The 23465-nt window shown below is 39.4% G+C and overlaps 3 protein-coding genes across 3 annotated transcripts in view; 1 reads left to right on the top strand and 2 right to left on the bottom strand.

Annotated features, from left to right (window-relative positions):
• Positions 1 to 5083: 5083 nt before the first annotated feature.
• LOC142858172 (olfactory receptor 10X1-like) lies at positions 5084 to 6040 on the bottom strand. The gene has a single exon (XM_075987366.1). It carries the CDS (start codon positions 6038 to 6040, stop codon positions 5084 to 5086), a length of 957 nt encoding a protein of 318 aa, XP_075843481.1.
• An 8561-nt stretch (positions 6041 to 14601) lies between these two features.
• Or10z1 (olfactory receptor family 10 subfamily Z member 1) lies at positions 14602 to 15549 on the top strand. The gene has a single exon (XM_075987365.1). It carries the CDS (start codon positions 14602 to 14604, stop codon positions 15547 to 15549), a length of 948 nt encoding a protein of 315 aa, XP_075843480.1.
• A 2212-nt stretch (positions 15550 to 17761) lies between these two features.
• The window catches only part of Spta1 (spectrin alpha, erythrocytic 1), a 71672-nt gene continuing 65968 nt past the window's right edge, over positions 17762 to 23465 (bottom strand). Inside the window, exons 48-52 of the mRNA XM_075989204.1 lie at positions 22867 to 23054; positions 21067 to 21120; positions 20236 to 20382; positions 19393 to 19537; positions 17762 to 18328 (exon numbers count right to left, since the gene is read on the bottom strand). Coding sequence (XP_075845319.1) covers positions 18203 to 18328; positions 19393 to 19537; positions 20236 to 20382; positions 21067 to 21120; positions 22867 to 23054 — 660 coding nt within the window. The 3' untranslated portion in view covers positions 17762 to 18202. The remainder of the gene's footprint in view (positions 18329 to 19392; positions 19538 to 20235; positions 20383 to 21066; positions 21121 to 22866; positions 23055 to 23465) is intronic.

The following is a 23465-nucleotide window of genomic DNA, read 5'->3' as shown; positions in this document are numbered from 1 at the left end:
GGGGAGAGTAGTGGGGGAAGGGGGAGAAGGGTGGGAGGAGGGGGAGGGAAATGGGAGGCTGGGAGGAGGGGGAAGCTTGTTTTTTTTCCTTTTCTCAATAAAAAAAAAGAAAATGCAGAAACTTAAAAAAAATAAAAATTTTATTTTACATTTTAACTAGAGTTTTCTTTTCCATCCCTCCACCGACTTCCCACCTGCCTCCGCCCCAACCTATCCACTCTTCCCAATGCGAAAGGGCTCTCAAGGAGAGTCAACAAAGTCTGGCACATTAAGTTGGGACAGGTTCAAGCACCTTCTCCCTGCATTAAGGCTGAGTATGGTCTATCTCTGTAGGGAAGGGGCCCCAACAAGCAGCTCATGCACTAGTGATAGATTCTGCTCCTACTGCCAGGGGCCCCTCCTGTAGTCCAAGCTTCACCACATATGGAGGACCTAGTTCGTCCCATGGAGACTCCACAGCTGTTTGTCTACAGTTCATGAGTTTCCACAAGCTTGGTTCAGCTGTTTCTATAGATTTCTCTATCATGATCTTGACCTCCCTTGCTCATATATTCCTTATTCCCTCTCTTTAATTGGAATCCCAAAGTTTAGCCTGGTGCTTGGTAGTACATTTTTCTATCTGGTTCTGTTAGTTGCTAGATGAAGACTCTATGATGATAGTTGGGGTATTCCCTAATCTGATTACAGGGAAAGGCCAGTCCAGGTACCTTCTCTACAGTTGCTACGAGTCTTAGCTGGGGTCATCCTTGTAGATTCTTGGAAATTTCCCTAGCACTAGGTTTCTCCCTAAACCCATAGTGATTCCCTTTATCAAGATCTCTCTTTCATTACTCTTCACTCTGTTCTTCTCCCCTCTTGACCATCCCATTCCTTCATGTTCCCATCTCCCATCCCCTTCCTTTTATGGGCCCACTTGCCTCCAGTTTACCTAAGAGATCTTATCTATTTCCCTTTCTCAGGATCCATGTGTCTTTCTTAGGGTCTTCCTTGCTACCTAGTTTCTCTGAAGCTGTGAATTATTGTCTGGTTTTCCTTTGCTTTATGTCTAATATCCACTTGTTACTGAGCACATACTGTGCTTGTGTTTTTGAGTCTGGGTTATCTCACTCAGGATGTTTATTTTTCTAGTTCCATTCATTTGCCTGCAAATTTCATGATGTCCCTGTTTTGTTTTTGTTTGTTTGTTTTTCGGTATCACCATGCACAAAACTCAAGTTCAAATGGATCAAAGGACCTCAAAATAAATCCCAGTTACATTGAACCTGATAGAAGAGAAAGTGGGAAGTAGCCTTGAACATATTAGTACAGGAGGACACTTCCTACATATAACACCAGTAGCACAGAAATTGAGAATAACAATCAATAAATGGAACTTCCTGAAACTGAAAAATTCTGTAAGGTAAAGGAGATGGTAAATAAAACAAAACAACAGCCTACAGAGAGGGAAAATATCCACATCTGACAAAGGGCTAATATTCAAAATATATGAAGAACTCAATAAACTAGATACTAAAATACAAAACAATCCAACTAATAAAATGGGATATAGAGCTAAACAGAGAATTCTCAGCAGAAGGATTTCAAATGGTCAAAAGAGATTTAAGGAATCACTCAACATCCTTAATCATCAGGGAAATGCAAATCAAACAACTCTGAGAGACCATCGTAAACCTGTCAGAATGACTAAGATCAAAAGGACCGAGAACAGTTTATGTTGGAGAGGATGTGGAGTCTGGGAACACTCCTCCACTCTGGTGGGAGTACAAACTTGTGCAGCCAGTTCAGAAATTAGTATAGCTGAAGAACAATAAAGACAATGTAGCACATTTACAAAATTTCTGAAAAATTTAACTTAAGTTTCCCTGGTTGCTAAGGATGTGGAACACATTAAAATAAATAATTTAGCCATTTTTACTTCTTATTTTGAGAAGTTTTTTTCCAGATCAGTAGCATGCCGCTCCTTTCAGCACTATTTTTTTTTGGTTAGGATTGCTGAAGCTGACCTAGAAATTTTGTTCTTCCTTAAGAATTTCAGTTTGCCCCCAGTCTTTGAATGATGTCACATATAATTTGATTGGGATTGCATTGAATCTGTAAACTGCTTTGGGTAAGATGATAGTTTCCCCAATATTAATTCTTCCAATGCACAAGCATAGGTTACATTTCTGTCTTCTAGTATTTATCTCAATTTCTTTAGTCACGAATTTAAAGTTTTCTTTGGAGAACTCTGTCATTTTCTTTGTTAGGTTCATTCTTGGATGTATTTTGAGGCTGTGAATGGCAGTGTTTCCATGATCTCTTTCTCGGCATTTTTGTTCTGGGTTTATAGAAAAGCTACCATGTTTTTTCCTCTAAGTTGATATTGAATTCTGACACTTTGATGAAATTGTTGATCATATTTAGAATTTTTTTCTGGTAGAATTTTTGGAATCTTTTATATAATACCATTTTGTTTGCAAATAAAGGTAATTTGAGTTCTTCTTTTCCAGTTTTATTTCTTTAAGTCCTTTCTCTCATTTTGTTACTCTGTGGAAGGTTTCAAGCACTGACCGAAAAGGAGTAGACACCATGGACAGCCCTGTCTTACACCTCATTTTAATAGGTTTATTTCACGTTTTTTACTACTTATGATATTGTTGGTTGTGCTTTTGTCATATATAATCATTGTTATATTGAAGTATGTTCCCTTCGGCCCAATTTTGTCTAATACTTTTATCATGATGCTATATTGAATCTTACTAATGTCCTTTTCTGCATCTATTAGTAAGATCATATGCTTTCTATCTTCAGGTCATTGTTACATATATCTTGATTGTTGTAGGTGATCCTTTTATATATGTGTGCCTTTTGTTTACAACTATTTTAACTAGTTTTCAATGTGTTACTTATTTTATGTGTATGAATCCTTTGCCTTCATGTACTTATAGTCACTGCATGTATACTTGGTGACTGCTGAGGTTAGAAGAGGCATTGTGACTGGAGGGGATCTTTGTGAGGCACTTTGGGATCTGGGAACTAAACCCAGGAACTCTGTGAGAGCAAGAGTTCTTAACCTCTGAGCCATTTCTTCAGCTCCTAATTTGTGAGTATTTTGTGGAAAATTATTTTCATCTATGTTAGTGGTATGACCTATGGTTGTCTTTTTAAATTATTAGAAATTTAATCAAAATATATTTATGTCACATTCCCCCTCCACTTTTCTTCCTCCATAACCTCTCAGGCCCACTCTCTCAGTGTTTCCATTTCCAAAACTTACCTCTCAAATTCATAGCCCCCTTTTCTTTGAGCATTATTGTTACATATTGTATATAAACACATAAATGTATAAAAACAGCCTGATAAATGTATTTATTATTGTTGCTGTGTCAATGAATTTGGGGTAGCCACAGTTGGGGCTATCTACAACACCAGTCCTGCTCCTGAGGCTCAGGGTACTTCATTGAAAAGGGAGGGGAAAGACTGTAAGATCCAGAAGAGCAGGAAGTCCATAGTTAGACTGTGTCTCCTAGAAATGACAGGGAAACTTACCTATGGTACCTCAACTCTATGGCTGCCTAAACAAGAACTGAACAATGACAATACCAATAAGCCTGCTACTTCAGAAAGGGGAATCTCATAGACTCTATGACCAGAGAAAAAACTTCAGGTAACTGCCAAAAAAGGGAGAACTATTTCCCGTTTGTGTTGAGTCTTTACCTGGAAGTCACAGAGCTCTTTGACAGAAAATAACTGAGGAAAAGTTTCAGAAAATTTTCTAGATTTTCATGACTGAATATTTTGCAAGATCTGTCACTATTCTTCTTTTACATACATTACACAGTATTTCTGTTTTGTTCTTGGTGTTAAACAAATGAAGGTATGTTCATCTTATTTCCTGTTTTACATTTTGCTTACTCTTAAAAATCTTTGCTAAGTGCATTTTTGGTGAAATTCCATAAGCCATCAACACTTGCTTTTGAATATTCTCACTACGAAGATAACAGAAGCACATTCTTTATATTCAACTTTAACAAAATGATAAAATGTATAGTTATTAATTGCTTGTTTATTTATATGAAAGGTGTTGAATGGTTTCCTCTATTCTCCAAAGGTTGAAATCATTGAGAAGCAACACATATGTTATTGTTAAAACAATCAGTAGTGGGGTAAAGGCTAAGTATGATAAAAATACAACGCAACAAACTGCTAATTCTACAAGTTCTTGAAAAATGAAGTTAAAATGCAAAAATAAATTAGTAAACAGTGATTAGTATGGTGTGAATATTTAACAAATGGGTTTTTTGTTTGTGTATGTATATGTGTGTGTATGTGCACATATACATATATGTGTGTGTGTGCTTTCACAAACAAACAGCCGTTGATTTTTTACAATATATATCTCCCATCAGGAATTTAGAAATAGCTTTTATCATGGGAAGTCCAACTTGGTACATGTTGGGAACAGTGAGACCCCAGATCCTGAATTTCTTGTAATCCCCTGATCTGAGTGCCTACAGCTGCTCTGAGCTCGAGACCTTCAGGAGTTCGGGAGGCAGGAGAGTGGTTTCTGGTGGGTTTGGCTGGGGCGTGGCTGTCTCTATATAATCTGCCCCTGAACACAATAAAGGGGGCATTCTTGGGAAATTCAAGGAAGGCCCCTGTCGCTGTCTCTCTGTCTGTGTATTTTAACCTCCAGCCCCCTTGCCCGAAGCTCGCGAACTGGGTAACATCGCATAGAGCGCAGACACGGGGGCGCGGTGCGTGGCAGGTGCATGAAAATCATTTCAGAAATATTTACTATTTGCATCTTTAGAAATTAAAAACATCACTCAGTGCAGTGGTCACACTACTGCTTTTGCTTCTGCTCTTTCCTCACTTATGAGAGGTACAGAATGCCCAGAAATTGGCAGAGTCTTCTTATCCAGGACATTATTCTTCTCATGGTAGTGGAAAGAAGAGGGATTGGATAATGTCCTGATTATGCTTAGAAAAATGCCCGGGACAGGATAGGTGAAAGTCTGAGTTGTGTGCTCCTGGATTTCACCTTTCCATAGAAGTCACAGAGTGAATGCTTCATTGACTCCTGGAGGAAGCTAAACATACATTAAACCAGAAACAATAGTCCAAGGTTATTTTTCAAGAATACTGTCTTTCTCGTGATCTTTCTAAAAGCATTCTTCATATCCTTATTCCTGAGGCTGAATATGATGGGACTGAGGAAAGGGGTAATGATGGTGTAAGGAACTGCGATAAGGGAATCATCTCCCCCAGAGGCTTCTGGCTTCAGATAAGCAATGGATGCAAAACCAAAGTGAATGATGACCACAGTGAGGTGTGAGGCACAGGTGGAAAATGCCTTTTGCTTACCCTCAGCTGAAGGGATCTTGAGTACAGAAGAAAGGATGAAGACATAAGTCAAGGAGATGAGCAAGAATGTACCCACTAAGCCTAACATCGACATTAGCGTTACAATGAATTCTGTGAGGTCACTGTCTATGCAGGACAATCGCACAACTGCCCTCATGTTGCAGAAGAAGTGTCTGATGAGGTTGGGTATGCAGAAAGACAACCTGAATGTTAGTGCAATTTGTATAAAAGAGACCAAGAAGCCTCCAGCCCAAGCAGAGGCCACAAGCTGTCCACATGCAACATTGGTCATAAGAAGAGGATATCGGAGGGGGTTGCAGATGGCCAGGAAGCGGTCATACCCCATCAAGGTGAGAATGACACAATTTGTTCCACCAAGGCCCAGGAAAAAGCACATCTGCAAGCCGCAGCCAGTGACCGAAATGCGTCTGTCCCTGTCCAGGAGGTCTGCCAGCATCTTGGGGATGATAGTCAGGGTGTAGCAGGTCTCAGAGAAGGAGAGTGCACTGAGGAAGAGGTACATAGGGGTGTGGAGAGATCTGTCCACCCACGTCAATCCCATGATGGTCAGGTTGCCCGCAAGAGTGAGAAGATAGAGGCAGAAGAAGATCACAAAGAGGAAGGTCTGTATATGTGGGTAAGCGGAGAAGCCTATGAGAATGAATTCCGTCAGGATTGTTTGGTTGATCGCCATTGCTTGGGTTCCTGAAATGTGAAAGAAGGAATGGACAAACCTTCAATCCTCCTCATTCTTTAATATTTTCAAATGAAATAAATGATGTGTATAAGAAAAATCTTTAGACTTACAACATATAACCTGTTCAGTAAAAACTTAGCTATGCATGTAGATGCCATGATTTTCTAATCATCCAGTCATTTCTTGATCAATAAATTATTAATGATATGACTATGTCCTGTGGGATCATTTTGGTCTGTTAAAGTACTTCGTTGCCTGGTAATTTAACATAGGTTAAATAGTCCAATTGGTATTCAGACAAAAGTTGCTCAGATACATTAGCTGAGCTATATTTAGGTAAAACTCTCGACAATAAAAAAAATGCTGAGTGAGTGAGGACTCAGCCTGGGAAACCTACTCAGTGGATAATGCATTTGCTGAACAATCACGAGGATGGTAGTTCAAAATACAGCATCCAAATAAAAATTGGGCAAGCCTGTATCCCAGCACTGGAGATGCAGAGACAGAATATCTGGGGTAATTGGACATCAGGGTATATGGAGCTGGGAATCTCTGACTTCAGCAGAGACCCGCCTCAGCAATTGAAGAAGAGAATAAATGAGAAGACACACAGTGTCAACTTTGGGCCTTCTTGTATATGGGCACTCATGTGTACCCGTAAATGTATGCAAAAATGCATACTCACACATAAACATAAAAGTAGTGATATAAAATAAAAAAACATACTGAAAGATAAAGGGACATTTAGGTATAACACAGACACTCATAAATAATAAATACCCTCTAAGCATTGACTGAATAGAGACTGAGAGGGATTTCTAAGTGCTGTGGGTTACAGCTGTTGGAGAAACCTGAAGTGATCTTTCTTTTTGAAGAAGTCACCTAGGTCATAAATTATTAAAAAATGCTTTAAAAGTTGTTTTGCCTTTGATACTCTGAGAGGAAGGAAGCATGGAAGTTAAAATATCACAGCATTCAACAAAACATGGCATATCAAGTTGCACTAAGTACCTTCCTATGTATTAAGGCTGGGCAAGGAGACCGAGTAGGAGGGGTAGGTCTCAAAACATGTAAAAGTGTTGGAAACAGTCCCCATTCCCACTGTTAAGAGTCCCACAAGAGGACTAAGCTACACGAGTGTAACATATATGCAACAGCCTAGGTCAGTCCCATGCCAGCTCCCTGGTTGTTGGTTCACTCACTATGAGCCCCTACGAGCCCAGCTTATTTGATTCTGAAAGTTTTCTTGTGGTGTCCTTGAGGCCTTTGGCTCCTACAATTCTTTCTCCTCCTTTTCTGCAAGACTTCCTGAACTCTGCCTAAGGTTTCAATGTGGGAGATCTGCCCTTTTGTAAACAGAAATGGCGGGGGAGTGGTTAGGATGGAGATAGAGAGGGGATTTGGGTGAGGGACTGGGAGGAAAGGAGGGTGGGGAAGTTTCCCTGGGATGTAAAATAAAAGTAAATTTATTAAAAAGTATCTTAGCATTCGATTTGAAAAGAGTTATTTATCATAAAACAGCGCAGTTCTATATAGGAGATATATACATATATAGTTAGCATTGCCCCACCGTCAAGACTCTAGATACAGCACAGAAAAGGAGGCAGAAATAATGCAAGAGCCGGACGATGGGGAGGATGTTTTGAGTAGCAACTCAATGTCTTAGGGACATTATCTGGTGACTCCAATCATAATCTTACACCTGCACAGGACTGAGGCAGCCCAAATCCTAGCATGTAGACCTGATGGTCTCCAGACCTGTTTACATTCTGATTGTCCATTGGCAGTGGATTGTTTCTGGAAGAGAGAAAAAAATTAACCTTCGATGATTATTTGGCCACTAGTAGGTTACCCATACTCTAGTGGAAACACGCATGCTCATATGGGTAGCTCTAATTAGGCTTATTAAACTATAAAAAAAGGAAGATGTGGGACAGTGTTCATATTCATACTTCATTATACTTCATTGCATATATATACATACATATTACATATATATTACACACACACACACACACACACACACACACACATATATATATATATATATATATATATATATATATATATGCAATTTTCAAGAAATGAGAAAGGAAATAAAAAGAACACCCAGGGTATTCGGGATTAATGATTAGATTATGTGATATTGACAAACTCAGTATGTAAGTCCAACACAGAAGATAATGAGATTGTGCTCACTTTCTGAGTGCTCGTATCATCACTAAAAAGAATGAGAGAGATGCTGTGGAGTCTCTGTGTGGATTCTTCAGTAACTCTGATGTACTTAATCTTATTCTCCCCTGACTTCCCCAACATGATGCCTGTCTATATTATTAATATATTCAACTTTTCTATTACGCAGAGCTCATTTTCCTGTCTTGCACGTCAATGTATTTTATAAGTAGCATTTACAGAGTCTCCATTTTCCAAATATTTTCAAATGTTCATTGTTTTTTCACTTCACTGCATAAATATGAAGTGCATAAGACAGCTGTGATCTGTGTAGGACAGCCGAGATGACCTTACTTTGGAAATAATTGTATCTAGGAAGAGGCATATTTGTAACAGGAAACACACTGTTTTGACTCCAACTCTCCATTCTTTCCACCCCCTATTGTTTTCCTTTCAAGGATGTGACATGGTCATCATTTCTGTGTTTCTCAAGGTGATTCTGCAGAACACTTTAAGAAGACAGGAATTCTTAGTGAGTGTTGGATGGATAAATTAAGAATCAGAAAGTGTCTATTTTACTTTTTCAGTACTGTGAGTTTTGAACATGTAAAACACAGAGTTTCCATAGTCTTTACATTTGTTCAGTTCAGATTAAGCTTCTTATGGCAGAATCTGTCTTACCATTGTCAGAAGAGGCACAGAAAAATAATGTAAACGTCTAAGTTATCCAGTGATGATATGCAACCCTGTGGACTCCACCTCACATGTTTCTTTCATTCTTTTGTCTTATTACACCTGCTTCAGTTATCTTTCTTCCCATGCCATGTATGAACAACATTCCCTAATCTTTTCCCTCCTGTTTTCCCTTCGTCTTGCCATCTCAGTACCTTCCTATCTATAAATAATCGTTTCTCAGTTGGAAGGTAGGGAGTTCATGTTCTCCTCATAGATATTTTACAGAGGCTTGTATTGAAACCCTGGCCTTCTTCATGAGTCTTTCAGTGTATGCCTCTTAGGATCTGAGTACACCCTAAGTCTTCCAGGTCTCAAAATTTACCTACACAGTATTTCTCCATTTACTGATAGGATTACTTTTCTATAGCATTCTGGGCTTTCACTCTTTCCTCCCAGAGAAGTTAGGTCCCTAAAAAAACAACCACAGAATAGGGGTTGTTTGCAAATTTGTCATTACTATTAGAAGCATTTTCAATTGCTAACACTGGTGTGTTGGCTCAGGCCTCTTATCCTGTAATTTTAGCACAAAAAAGGTTGAAGCAGGAGGGTTGTATGAGCTCAACATCTCCCCGGGCTAAACAGTAAGTTGGAGGCCAACATTGGTTAATGTATAATATCATGTATTGTTTATTATTATTTCTTTTTGGAAAACCTGGGAAGATCACTCAGAAGTTAAGAACACTTGGTGCATTTCCTAGGGACCGTAGCTCGAACTCCCCAGCCACATAAGAAAGCCCACAAACGACACTAACTCCAGCTCCAGTTATTGGATCCCACCTCATCTTCATATTTTGAAGTCTTCACTAAATCTACTGTCCACAGTTCAGTTTGGGTTATCAGTCTGCGGTGAAGAGAATTACATACACTCTTCAATGACAAACGGAAGTAATGAGGAGGGACTTAGTGCTGTCCCACGGATACTTTCTTTCTGTGGTTACAAGTAATTATGAATCAAAGAGAGCCAGCAGATCTAAAATACTTTTCTACCTTTCATTTAATTAAATTCCAAAGTGAAGTCACTGCCATGGATGTATTCTTCTGGAAGATATTCTTCACAGTTTCTGTGTCATCATCTGTTGCCTCCACTCCTAAGAAATAAAGACTGAGTTATAAAAACCACTGGTTGAAGAGTCTGGATTCTTTTATTGCTGTTTGTTTAGTGACCTTAAGAAAAGTTGCTGTACCTTTTGCATTTGAATATCTGCAGTTGGCAAGGATGGAGTTTTCTGAGTTGGTGTAGCTTTACTTTTTCTGTGGCTCCTGAGTTGTGTGATATGAGGGATGAGTGGTGAAGTAGCCTGAGCTCATCCCTCTCCACCCTAAATGACTGCCGGTAGAGCCTTGAGTCTTTCCAAGTTTAAATGGAATACCAGTTTCCACCAGACTTCTTGTAGAGAAAATCAGAAAGAGAAATGACTTACCTGCAGGAATCTTCAGTTCATAGTAATCTGTACTTAATACTACTCCAACAAGAGCCTTGTAGCACTTAGTTACAGACTCATAGGGGTGGGTTAGCCTCCTTATGTGGCCTTTTCTTGTCATAAGTTGCTCAAGGGAAGTTGGAATTCCCCACTCCCAGAAGTGCCTGGTGAACTGGAGGCTTTTGGAGTCTCACATAAGAACACTTCCAGGATGGCTAGGATGCTATAAACAGAAACACGATGGGAAACGGAAATTCTGAGGAGATTCTGAGGAGAAGTCTCTTTCCACCTCCAGTGTGAACAGAGCTTGAGTGTGGAACTAGACTTCCAGGATCAACTGGTAGTGAAATTCTGATTTCCCACGTTCCCATGGAGTGGTACGGGGGGGGGGTGTGAGATAAAATGAGAGATTTAAGTAAAATTGGAATTGTCATGATATGATTATCAGGTTTCCAGTCACTCATAATATGAACCAGAAAATCTTCAGTCACTGTTTTAAATCTCCCATTTCTTTGGTGACATTTTTTATTTGCTGAGTATATCTCAAATGCATAAACCTAAAGAAACACCCCCTAACACATTGGAACCAAACACAATCACCTTAAAATCACGAAGAAAAAGACAGGATTGTGGTTCGACTGTAGAATGTGCCCACAGGTCTTTGTGTCTGAGTACCGGTTCACTGTTGCTGGGGCTGTTAGGAAAGTTTGTGGAACCTAGTGGAGACAGAGCACTGCTGGAGGAAGTGAGTGTTGGCAGGGCTTGGTTTAATAGCACAACCTCACTTCTTGTCTATTATGTGTTTCATGACTTTGGGTACAATATGACAGCAATTCCAGGCATGTGCCTCTATGCCTTTCCACCTTCAATGGACTGCACCTTCAAACTGTAGCTGAAATAACCCCTTCTTTCAGTAGACTTTCCCAGGAATGTTTTTTTTTTGTCTCAGCTACAAGAGAAATAACATAAGAGATAAACTAAATTGAAGCATCACAGATTTCTCATAAAGAACTAAGGATGTGATCTGATTTTGCAGAGATAATTGTTTTTTCAATTGATAAGTGACATATTTTCAGATTAATAAGGCATGATCATTATAGAAAATTTGGATTTTTAAATTAAGAAACATCTTCATCTTACTAATTCCTTTAATATTAGATATAAATAGTTTAACTTTGACACTGATTTCATTTTAAGCTTTTAATAGTGGAGATAATGAACACATCAGTGGAAGATTACTGACACCACAGCACAACACAATTGTCTTGTCTTAAAAAGCCTGTCTTATTTTAGAACTGCCAAATCTAATGTTTTGTTTGGTTAAAAACTTATTCATCATAAAACAGAAGTAAGGAGACTTAACACTCAGTCAAACTGGATACCACATTAAAATGTAAAATAATAACTCGATAATGTTAATTTTATAACGTATATTGTCTCTAAACTGCAAGGATTTCTTCCATTCTCTCTTCAGTGATCCAAGAAGACATTGTTGAGCTTCATTATGTACATTTTGCATCATTAAATCAATACTGTTTTAAAGTTCAGTTTTTATTTGCATACAGCAAAATGAGGGGAACAGGATTGATTTGCTGGTGGAGAGTGCTTGCTCAGGACCAGAGTTCAGTTGTCATCACCCACACTAGAGGGCTCACAACTGCTCATAGCTCTAGCTCTAAAGGATGTGATGCCCTCTTCCAGCCTCCATAGTCACCTGCATATTCGTGCCATTCATTCAAGTATACTTACACCCATATATAAAAATAAGCCATAAGAAAAGCAACGAAGTTTATTTGTTTGTTTGTTTTGAGACAGGCTTTCTCTGTGTAACAGCCCTGGCTGTCCTGGAACTCACTATGCAGATCAGGTTGGTCGCTAACTCGGAGATCTCTCTGCCTCTTGCCTCCTGAGTACTAGGATTAAAGGCGCACACCACCACTGTCCAGCTCTGTTTTCTTCTTAATGATTATATTTTCATTAAGAATAGAATATCAAAAAATGAAAATATAATTCAAAAAAGCAAAGAAATGCTAAAATATATTCTTTGAGCCAGAGAGGAGCTCGCCCATGAGAACTTGTTACAGAAAGGCGTGTAGACTGCAGAAATGATGGGCATTGTGTGCAATTATATATTCTCTCTTATTTTGTTTGTAATGATTCATGTTTATAAACATTGCTATAAATAATTCCATAATAACTTCAACTGGCATGGGATTAAAATGCTTGCTAAAATTCCAAGATCACCAACTAAAACTGTCAAGAAAAACAGTCATAAAACTTGAATTTATGCTAATACTTAACTTCATTTCAAATATTTCTCATCTTTTGCATGTTTATAACTGGTGGAAGGTTATCAGGAATAGAACTGAAGTAGAAAGAATACTTTTTAAAAAATATCTTTATTATGTTGAAATCTGGATATAGACCTTTCAGCTTTGTAGAAAAAGAAAGAAGATGAAAATAGGCAATGTTACTTTTAAAAAAAAGAGTAGCAATGAGCAAGGGAAAGATGGGGGTAAAGGAATGTATTAACACTTAGAGATCAGGGTCATCTTCCCAATGGCCTAGAGGCTGAACACAGTATGACACAGTTGAAACAAACTCCGCAGTCCACAATAAGAAAATGTGAATTTCTGTTTTCTTATATTTTTATAAATTATACATTTTATCTGTGAATTTGAAAGCACAATTTCCAAGTACTTGGATCTTGGATGAGTCATTTCAACTTTACAGGACTCATTTTCCTGTCCAGAAAATATAACTTAACCTTCTCTTCATTATTCTAAATTTTAAAAGAGTTTTAGTATGTAAAAAATAATATATTTATTGTATCCTAGATACACAAATTATTGTGGCTTGAATCATGACCTAACTCTTCTTTGTTCACATCGCCCTTCACAGCTTTCCCAGAAAGGATCACCCCAAATGATAATAAGCAGCACAATTAGATGTGTTTCCTGAAACAGCAACCACTGGGACCTTAGAACCCTCCGAGACAAGCTCTTTGGAGAGAAGCAGATACAATTCACCACCTGGGGCTGAAGTTGAGGAAAGAAGCTTCCTGGTATCACTTGGAGACATCACGATGCTCAGAGTAGGAACTTCTGAGCTGGACCACAAGTCTTATTCTTGAAGAGCAGTCTTCTGAGAGCTGTCTATGGCATGGCTACCAAAAAGCAGGATTCGGTCCCACTGTGAACTTCTTCATGTGAGTGAAGACCCCCCTTTCTCCCACAACACAGCCTGCTCTCATTCATGCCTTGGCTCACAGCAAATCTGGGGGTGGGAAATGAAGTGGTGCTTGATGGCTGATCATCGGTTGATAGACGGCTGATGATGGCTGATCTTCGGTTGATAGACGACTGATGCACAACCTTGGCTTTACCCCGTTCTTCCTCCAGTGCTTTGCATGTTGGTGACATGAAAAAGAAACCTGCTCCACTCAGGGGGGGGGTTGCACAGGAGCAGAATGTCTTGGGGGGAGTAATTGTATAGATACAATCAATTTAGAGTGTGCAAGTTACTTAATCTACACTTACTAAACATAATTATCCCACTGTGTCTGAAGAGATCAATCATTGTGTGAGATAGCAATGTTGAAGTATAAAACAGAAAATCTGTTTTCTAGTTCTGCTTTGCTTTGACTTCAAAAAAGTTACCTCTGTTAACCTTTCTTGCTGAATATAAAGAACATTTAAAATCCTTTCCCCTTTATTGTACACTTTAGTAGGCAAAATATTTGTGTTTGTCTAAATGTATATTCCCAGGTAGACGGTCAGGATGAATGAATACATGATGCATGTATTTTCAAATGTTCCTATATGTGAATACATGTGCATTCATTACAAAAAAGTACAATTTATTTGCAGTGTGGTAATTAATTGAAGAGACATAACATAGTTTGAGTGTGAAGTGCATATATGTGTGTGTGTGTTTTCCTATATTTGCCTAAATGTACTTAGACATATAGGATATTATGTTAATTTGAATGTAATGATTGGCTATCCATAACATACACAGGCATGCATAGGCTGTACCTATATATGTTTGTGTCTAGTGCAGTACATATTTTTCTGAAGTTTAATTACAGTATAAATCAGAGATTCTTTTGTGTGTGTGTTCCCAATAGGCACAGAGAGGAAAGAATCCATCTCACCTACATCTAAAGAGGCCAGACATCTTCTGGCATGGTGGAAGAAATCAACAGAAATAGCAGGACTATCAGTCAGAATGGCACAGCACAATGTCACCTGCTGGAGGGGCTTTGTCTTCCTGGGCTTCTCTAGCTTTGGGGACCTTCAAGTTCTGCTGTTTGTCTTATTCCTCTCTTTGTATCTTGTCACCATCACCAGCAACATCTTCATCATCATAGTGATCAGGCTGGACAGCCATCTGCACACACCCATGTATCTCTTCCTTTCTTTCCTGTCCTTCTCTGAGACCTGTTACACACTGGGAATCATCCCGAGGATGCTCTCTGGTCTGGTTATGGGGGGACAGGCTATTTCCTTTATGGGATGTGCTACCCAGATGTTTTTCTCTGCTTCATGGGCTTGTACCAACTGCTTCCTCCTGTCTGTTATGGGCTTTGACAGGTATGTGGCCATTTGTGCCCCACTACATTATACCAGCCGTATGAACCCCACCCTCTGTGGCCAGCTAGTGGGCACCTCCTTCTTGAGTGGATACCTTTTTGGATTAGGAATGACACTAGTCATTTTTCGCCTCTCGTTCTGTAGCTCGCATGCGATCCAGCACTTTTTCTGTGATACACCCCCGGTGCTAAGCCTCGCCTGTGGGGATACAAGACTTAGCGAGCTGGGAATCCTCATTCTTAGCCTGCTGGTGCTCTTGGTTTCCTTCTTCTTAATTACCGTCTCCTATGCTTACATTCTGGTGGCCATCCTGAGGATCCCTTCCGCGGAGGGGCGGAGGAAAGCTTTCTCTACTTGTGCCTCACATCTCACAGTGGTCGTTATTCACTATGGCTGTGCCTCCTTCATGTACCTGAGGCCCAAAGCCAGCTACTCTCTTGAGAGGGACCAGCTTATTGCCGTCACCTACACTGTGGCAACTCCTCTCCTCAATCCTATTGTTTATAGTCTGAGGAACCGAGCTGTGCAATCAGCTCTGAAAAATGCTCTCCGAGGGAGTTTACTAGGTAAAGGAAGAAAATAAAAGACACTGCCCTTTGTGTAAGCAAGTCCTAGACCAGGTTCAATCCAAGGGGCCAGATATTCCAAAATTTTGGCAAAACCACTGTATCTCAAAGCCCGCATCTCTCCTCTGCCTTTCCTCCTAGGATACCTGAAAGAATAAGACAGGATTTCCTGCTCTGGTCACTGTGCTCGACTTGATGAGCTCAAAATCTTAATATTCACCTTCCGTCTCATGAACGTCACTCCCAATTATCAAAATTCAACAAGACATATGAATTTTATTTATTCATTAAGATAATTACAAATTTCCCAGCTGAGCTAAAAAGGCGAGGGAACTTCAGAGTGTTTAAGTTCAAGGCTGAATTGTCAGAATCCAGGTACATTGGAGAGAACTTTAACATAATTACACAATGAGAGTATTTGACCAATAATGTTCTTCTAATGTCTGAAACTCAGCATGCAACAGTCCAGGAACTTCAAGGCAGACAGAAGCCCTGCTGTTGGATTTGTTTCTCACCCCTCAACCTAGCCATCATCTTTCTGACTTTGTTCTTGAACTGTTTATTTTGCCTGCTCTACCTTCTACCTGTAGCATTATATATATGCTACATGTTCTGCTGGGGGTTGTTAGGGATAAATAAAAGTGACTTCTCATGGTGCCCCGGCAGGAGTGTGAACACAAGCCTCTCACCTAGCTGGGTAAGTCACTTAATGTTTTCAGCTTTGGCATCCTCATACTTTTTTGTTGGTGGCTAAACATGTTACACATAGATAAAAAATTTATCAATATGCTCAAGTTATAGTCATTTTTTAATAAATGTAAACTGTCAATTTTAGTAATGTAGTATGGAGAGGAATGTTGGTTTTTGGTCCATGGAAATGTTTCTCTAGGTAAGGACCTGCGAAGGCTTCATGCCTAAGGAAGCACATGACCCTGCGTTGTAAGAGGGCCACTTGTTGGTTCCTGGCTGCTAATCACACAGATATTGTATTAATTAAATCACTGCTTGGCCCATTAGCTCTAGTTTTTTACTGGCTAACTCTTACATCATAATTTAACCCATCCCCACTAATCTGTGCATCACCACGAGGTCATGGCCTACCAGCAAAGTTTCAGCACATCTGTCTCAGGAGGCAGCTCTATGGCTTCTCTTGATTCCACCTACTTTCTCCCAGCATTCAGTTTCATTTTCCTCACCTGGTTCTGTTCTACCCTATCAGCCCTCATCCTTTTCTGTTCCCTTCCCACCTCCCATCTACCTCTACATCCACTCCTCTGTTAAGAAAGGGGTAGGCCTCCCATGGGAGTTAAGCATGGCTTATCAAGCTGAGGCAGGACCAAGCTCCTCCCCCTGTATCAAGGCTGAGCCAAGCATCCCAGTGTGGGGAACAGGTTCCAAAAAGGCAGCTCATGCACCAGGAACAGGTCCTGATCCCATTGCTGGGGGCCCCACAAATAGATCAAGCTATACAACTGTCACCCACATGTGTAGGGCCTACGTCAGCCCCATGCAGACACCTCAGCTGTCAGTCTAGAGTCCGTGTACTCCCATAAGCTCAGGTCAGCTGTGTCTGTGAGTTCCCCTGCTATGATCTTGAAACCCCCTTGCTCATACATTCTCTCCTCCCTCTTTTCAACTGGACTCCCAGAGCTTGGCCTAGGGCTTGTAACCAAGATTATTTTAACTGGCTCTTATGGTAAGATGTTTTTCTAAAGATTGAGGAGGGGTTAATTTCTATGCACGTAAAAGAATTGAGACTTATTATGGTAATTAAGGGTCAATATTCATGGGTGAGGGACTCTTTGAATAAAATGTAACAGTTTTACATAAAAGTTTCCTAAAAAATTTATCTGTCCTGAAAATATCTACATATAGTACCATATGCTCTTGGATTTTCCTTCTCCTTAATTCATAAATTCTGAACAATTTCCCTTACTCTTAGGAGAAGATAGAAATAAATAAATACAAGCATTATTTGTATCATATGAAAGTGTAAGAGAGTATTCGGGAACTTAGAAAACAAGAGGATATCCTGATATGCCAGAATTGTGTCTTTCTCAGAGCAGAAACACCCACTCTAAGGGTAAAATGTGAAAACAGGAAGGGAAGTTTTGTGTTATCTTTATGTGGTTCTGCTTCACAGAAAAAGATATAATGATACATATTTTTATTTTCAAACTGTAAGAATTTACACATACTCCAAAGCTCCAAACTTTAAATCACCTTGAATTTTATTTGCTACTTTATTATCATCTTTCTTCATGTATAATTAACTATTTGTATTTAATAATAATATGTTCCCCAAATGCAGAAGCACAATTTTAGTTAAATTTCCTCTTTAAAAAGAAATACTTCTCTAATCAGAATGCAGAAAAATCCTAAAGGTGTGCAGAACACACATACACACACACTAAAACCTTATCACCCTAGTTAGAGGCTAGGCACATTCAAATAATCATATAGGTAGGTGTCTGTCCTCTCTCTGCAACATCCTCTTCAATTTGACAAAATTTTAGATATTTTAATAAATGTAAAACACACATACACACACATACACACAAAACACACATGCACACAGAGCATCATCTTCTTTCCTTCCACACTTGTCTGCTTCTTCTCCCACAACATTTCCTGATGCACTATGATTTATGAAGCATAAAAATATCTCTATCAGTTGCCAAAGAATGAATTGGTGAAGCCGACATAGTCGTAGCCAGCAGGTTGACTTCGACCTCGTGGATCCATATATTGCTGCATATGTATGGTGCAGAATGACACTTGTTCTGGTGTGAGAGCCTGGAAAGAGAAAGACAGTTACAGAAATCCAACACTAGTTCTCTGTGTGGGCTCCAGAACAATCCTAAACACAGGAGATGGAGAGTCTTCAGGAGAAGTAGCCTTGTTCCGATCACTCCCCTCTCTCATAAATTTATTACCTCCAATGAATAAAAATGATTCATATTTCTACCTGAGTCTTTTTCTTATCTCCTTCTTTAATCGTTTTTGATAAAAATGAATATATGCTGCATTGTATTTCATTATGGTCTTTCAAACACAGTTTAATATTGTTGATCTCATCCCCCATTCTTTTCCTCTACCTTCCTGCCTGTCCAGTGCCCTTCTATTCTCAGAAGTCCTCTGTTCATTTTACATGTCGCATGTGCTCTGTCAGGCCCCAATTCTGCCTCAAACCCTCTTTTCCCCTCTGTGGTTCTCCTTCTAGTTTCTTGGTCTATTTCTATTCATACCCATCTATAAACATGCTTACAGACAACATCATCTAGGGCTCCAGGGTGAGACAGACTATTACTCAGACTAGCCTTTCTGACTCCTGATTGCCACACTTAACACAATAATTTTTAAATACATTAATTTTCTTGCAAGCTTTGGATTTTTTCTTATGACCCATATGACCCAATAAATTTCACGCACACACACATACACACACACACACACACACACTCTACTATATCTATATCTGAAAATGGATAATAGATAAAGGTAAGTACATAAATACATATATATCATATTTTCTCATTATCTATTCAATAATCCATGGGCATCAGAAACTTAAATCTTTCTATTATCTAAGTTAGGCTTATTAGGTAGAAATGATAATAACTTGTTGAAAAATTGAGTTGCAGGATTTGAACTGACTATAATAGTCAGTAGAAAACCTTTAGTGGTTTTTGATCTGGAGTAAGGTAAAAGATTTAACTGAAACAAGTGCTACTTTGTTAAAGAGAAGGTCTGTGGCAATGTAGTGGGTATGTGGGTGGGAGTTTATAGAGGAAATAGCCAAGGCTAAGGTGACTCAAACCAAGGTTACAGGGTTAGCAAAGAAGAAGCAGAAATCTCACCTGTTTCATGTCCTCTTTGGTAATATAGGCCTTGCCCTCTGCCAGGGCTTGGAATCCACTTTCTATGTCATCACTGGTCTTGATGTTTTCTGACTCCTTGTCAATCAGGAATGATGTATAGTCCTCCAGAGAGACATAGCCTTTCCTGTAGGAGAAAGAGAGCAGGAGCTGAGCCTTCTGAAGGCAAGCCATGTGTATTCCTTCCATCCTGTGCAGTATTTCAGGGCCAGAGGGAAGTCAGAGCCTCTGTAGTTCTCTTTCAAGCAGTCTCCCTGACACATGGGTTCTTGTCTCCACTTTGATCTCTTATTACCTTCTACAAAATCTCTGAGACCCCAGAAGTGTCTACACGGCTTATCAGCCATGGTTTTTGTTTCATTTCCTATCAGTGCCCAAATAATAATCCCCTTTCCACTTCCATCTTTAGAATCAGAAAGAATTAGCTTCTTACTGCAAGCTGGTTCTGTTACATCTACCATTGGCACCCTTGCTCCACCATAAACTGTGGGCTTCGAATTACTAATTTCTCCTTACAGAAAAGAGAGGATAATTATTTTCTAGACCCTCTCTCAGAAACAGCTGGGATTTACAGAATAAACATAATCATCAGTTGAGAAAAGAGTAGAGCTTGGGACTAAGTTGAGGTCAGCGCCATTTACTTCTGAGCTACCCCAATAAGTAAGTAAGTAAGTAAATAAATAAACAAACAAACAAAGCAAGCAAGCTTTCCAGTTGTCTTATTTGCTTATTTTCAAGTAAATTAATTTAGTGTTCCATAGACCATTTCACTCTTTGTTCATCTCCAGTCAAGTCCCAACCCAACCCTTAACCTCTTCTTCTTACCTCCCTGGATCCACAGCATTCAGGAATTTCTCAAACTTGGGCTCCGGTTCACCTTCCTCTACCATAGGCAGGTAGTAATTGAGTCCTCTCAAGCAGGACCTGAACTCTTTATGAGTCAAACGCCCTGTCAAATTCTCATCAAAGTGTCTAAAGAACAAAAACATTTTTTTTCAAGCTCTAAAAAGATCCACAATAGAACAAAAAAGATCAAGTCCTGTTATATTGACTAGATCTTTTTTTTTTTTTAAAGATTTATTTATTTAGTTTTTGTTTACAGTGTTCTGTCTGCATGTATGCCTGCAGGCCAGAAGAGGGCACCAGATTTCATTACAGGTGGTTGTGAGCCACCATGTGGTTGCTGGGACTTGAACTCACGACCTCTGGAAGAACAATCAGTGTTCTTAACCTCTGAGCCATCTCTCCAGCCCCTATTGACTAGATCTTTAATGCATGCCATAAGATTGCTGTAACACAGAGCAGAGAATCTATCTGTTTCTGAGTGTTTTGTTAAACCCAGTAAAGGAAGTACTAACATAAACCATTGAATAGTCATCTCTCAAGTTTTACCCCTATAAACAACTCAAATTCACAGAGAAAATGTATTCACTAGTTGAATAATGTTTTAAAGATATGTTTTACTTTCAAAATCCAGGATCTCACAGATTATTAAAATCAGATATTAAAAACTAATACTGATGCTAATTAATGTACCTAGACTAGATCTTTACTGAAGATACCATCAAGACACATAGAGGGGGAAGTTATTATTTGCAAACTTACTCTGAACTTTCTAGAATACAAAAGATCAACCAACTATGAATTTATACTCACTTATATGTGGTGCTAAATTCTTTCAGTGTCTCTTCACTCACACCTATGGTGTCCCTAGAAGGAAAAATATAAGTTAACTCTGGAAATGAAACAGGAAATGTCAAAGGACTGCCATATGAAAGGTAGAGGGATTGTAATGAGCAATGTATCATTTGAGTGATCTAGTTCAGGGGTTGCCAAGCTATGCTCCAGGAGCCAAGTTTGGCCTCCTCTTGTTTATAAACAATCTATATATCTAGAACTACTTTAATTATATATAGTTCCCCCTGGGAAGGAGAAATAGACAATATCTACAGACAAAATTAGGAGCATGAGGGTGGGGAAGAGGAGAGTGCAGAAAGGGAGGAGGAGGAAAGAAAAGGAAGGGGAGGAGAACTTGAAGGACTGGGATATTTGAGATGGGGGAAGGACAGAAATTGAGAAAAAGGAAAGACATAGTTTGATTGAGGGAGCCATTACGGGGCTAAGAAATCTGGCACTAGATAAATTCCCAGGAATCCACAAGAATGACCCCAGTTAAGACCCTAAGCAATAGTGGAGAAGGTGCCCAAACTGGCCTTGCCCCATAGTCAGATTGATGACTATCTTAAATGTCACCATAGAACCTTCATCCGACAACTGATGGAGATAGGGACAGAGACCTGCATAGGAGCACTGGGCTGAGCTTCCGAAGTACAATTGAGGAATGGGAGGACTAAGAATATGAGCAAAGAGGTCAAGTCCATGATGGAGCTAATGGGAGCTCATCAGCTCCTGTCAGACAGGGAAGGAACTAGGATAGGACCAAGCTAGATCTTCTGAATGTAGGTGACAGTTGTATAACTGGGCCAGACTGCGGGGCCACTGGAAGTGGCATCAGAACTTGTCCCTGCTGCTTGTACTGGCTTTTCGGAACCCATTCTCTTTGGATGTACACATTACTCAGTCTGGATATAGTGGGAAGGGCCTTGGTCCTTCCTTGGAGCAATATTCACTCTGAGGAGTGAATGGGGTGGGGTTGGGGGAGGAAGTTTGAGGGGATGAGAAGAGGGGAGTGGGAACTGGGATTGGTATGTAAAATGAAAAATGATAGTTTTTCTTTTAAAAAAAGAATGTTTTTAGCATTTCTTTATAGTTGAACGCAATCAAAACAAAAATATTTCATGAAGCATGAAAAACAGGTAAAATTCAAATTTCAATATCTACAAATAAAGTTTTATTGGAATACAGCCATGCTAATTCAGTTACGAATTTTCTTTGGCTGCTTTTCAGTACATTAGCAAAATTGAAAAGCTTCAACAGAAATTTAATAGTTCGAAAAGACTTAATTATTTATAATGAGGCAATTTACAGAAAATGACTGTCAATTTCTAATGTACAAAAAAAAATTCCAAAAACTATTCAGACATAAACCTGTGATGATAGGTTTAATTTATCTAGGAAAGATTAATTTCTTCCCTTGCGTCCATTAGTTCACAATTTGAAACTTCCATCCCAGATATTATATCTTCAGCATAAGTTTATAAAACGGAATGGTTTTTGAAAGATCATAAGATGTTAAAGGAACCCTGAAAACTGGATGGAGGACATGAACGTCTAGAAAGACAATGTGTACACATGCAGGGAGGGGTACATCTCTTATTTCATAGTAGAGCCTGGTACAAAGACAATTGGCCCAGTTGTGGAACAGAAAAGAGAGAATATTGGGATGGTAGGTAAGCCTAGCATCTCGGAAGTGTCCTAAGCCCAACCTAGTTAAGCTGCAGCATCTAAAACCACCTGCCCCTCGCCTTGCCCTGGGTTCAAACCATCATTAATTACTTGGCCTGGATCTGTTGCTCCAGATTGTGTTGCATTCGCATCCCCAGCTGGTGCAGCTGATCCCACTGCTGGGCCAGACCAATGGTGCTGTATTTGATGTCAAGGATCAAGGCCTCTTCCATGTTGTCCCCGAGATTTTCAATCGTAGTCAGATGTCGCTTCATTGCCTGGATCTCTTTTTGCTTCCTCTGGGAAAAAGACAAAGAAGGGAGGCAGTCAATCATGCCAGCAGTTACAACCTAAAAGGTAGGGAAAAGGGACTGAATTTCCCAAATTTGTTCGTCTTCAAAGTTCTTCTTATTCTCTATGAAGCATGAGCAACTCAGAAAAACTGCTTCACGTCCACAATCATCCCTTTGTTAAACAGTAGGGAATCTATAAGAGATGATGTCTGTCATCCTGGAACTCAGACACCACCAGGTCTAGTCACTGTACTATGAATTCTCTCCATCATTCACTGGGGCTGAGCTCTCTGGTTCATCTAATGCTCTCAGTGTATCCTCTTCCTAGACTCCCTCATCATCAGCGATGATGGCTTGATGTTACCATCTAAGCACATTATGTAAAAATTTTCTACATTTTCCCAGAGCATTCTAACA

This window comes from Microtus pennsylvanicus, chromosome 10, assembly GCF_037038515.1.
Source record: "Microtus pennsylvanicus isolate mMicPen1 chromosome 10, mMicPen1.hap1, whole genome shotgun sequence".
Lineage (NCBI taxonomy): Eukaryota > Metazoa > Chordata > Mammalia > Rodentia > Cricetidae > Microtus > Microtus pennsylvanicus.
This window is presented reverse-complemented; position numbering and strand designations above follow the sequence as displayed.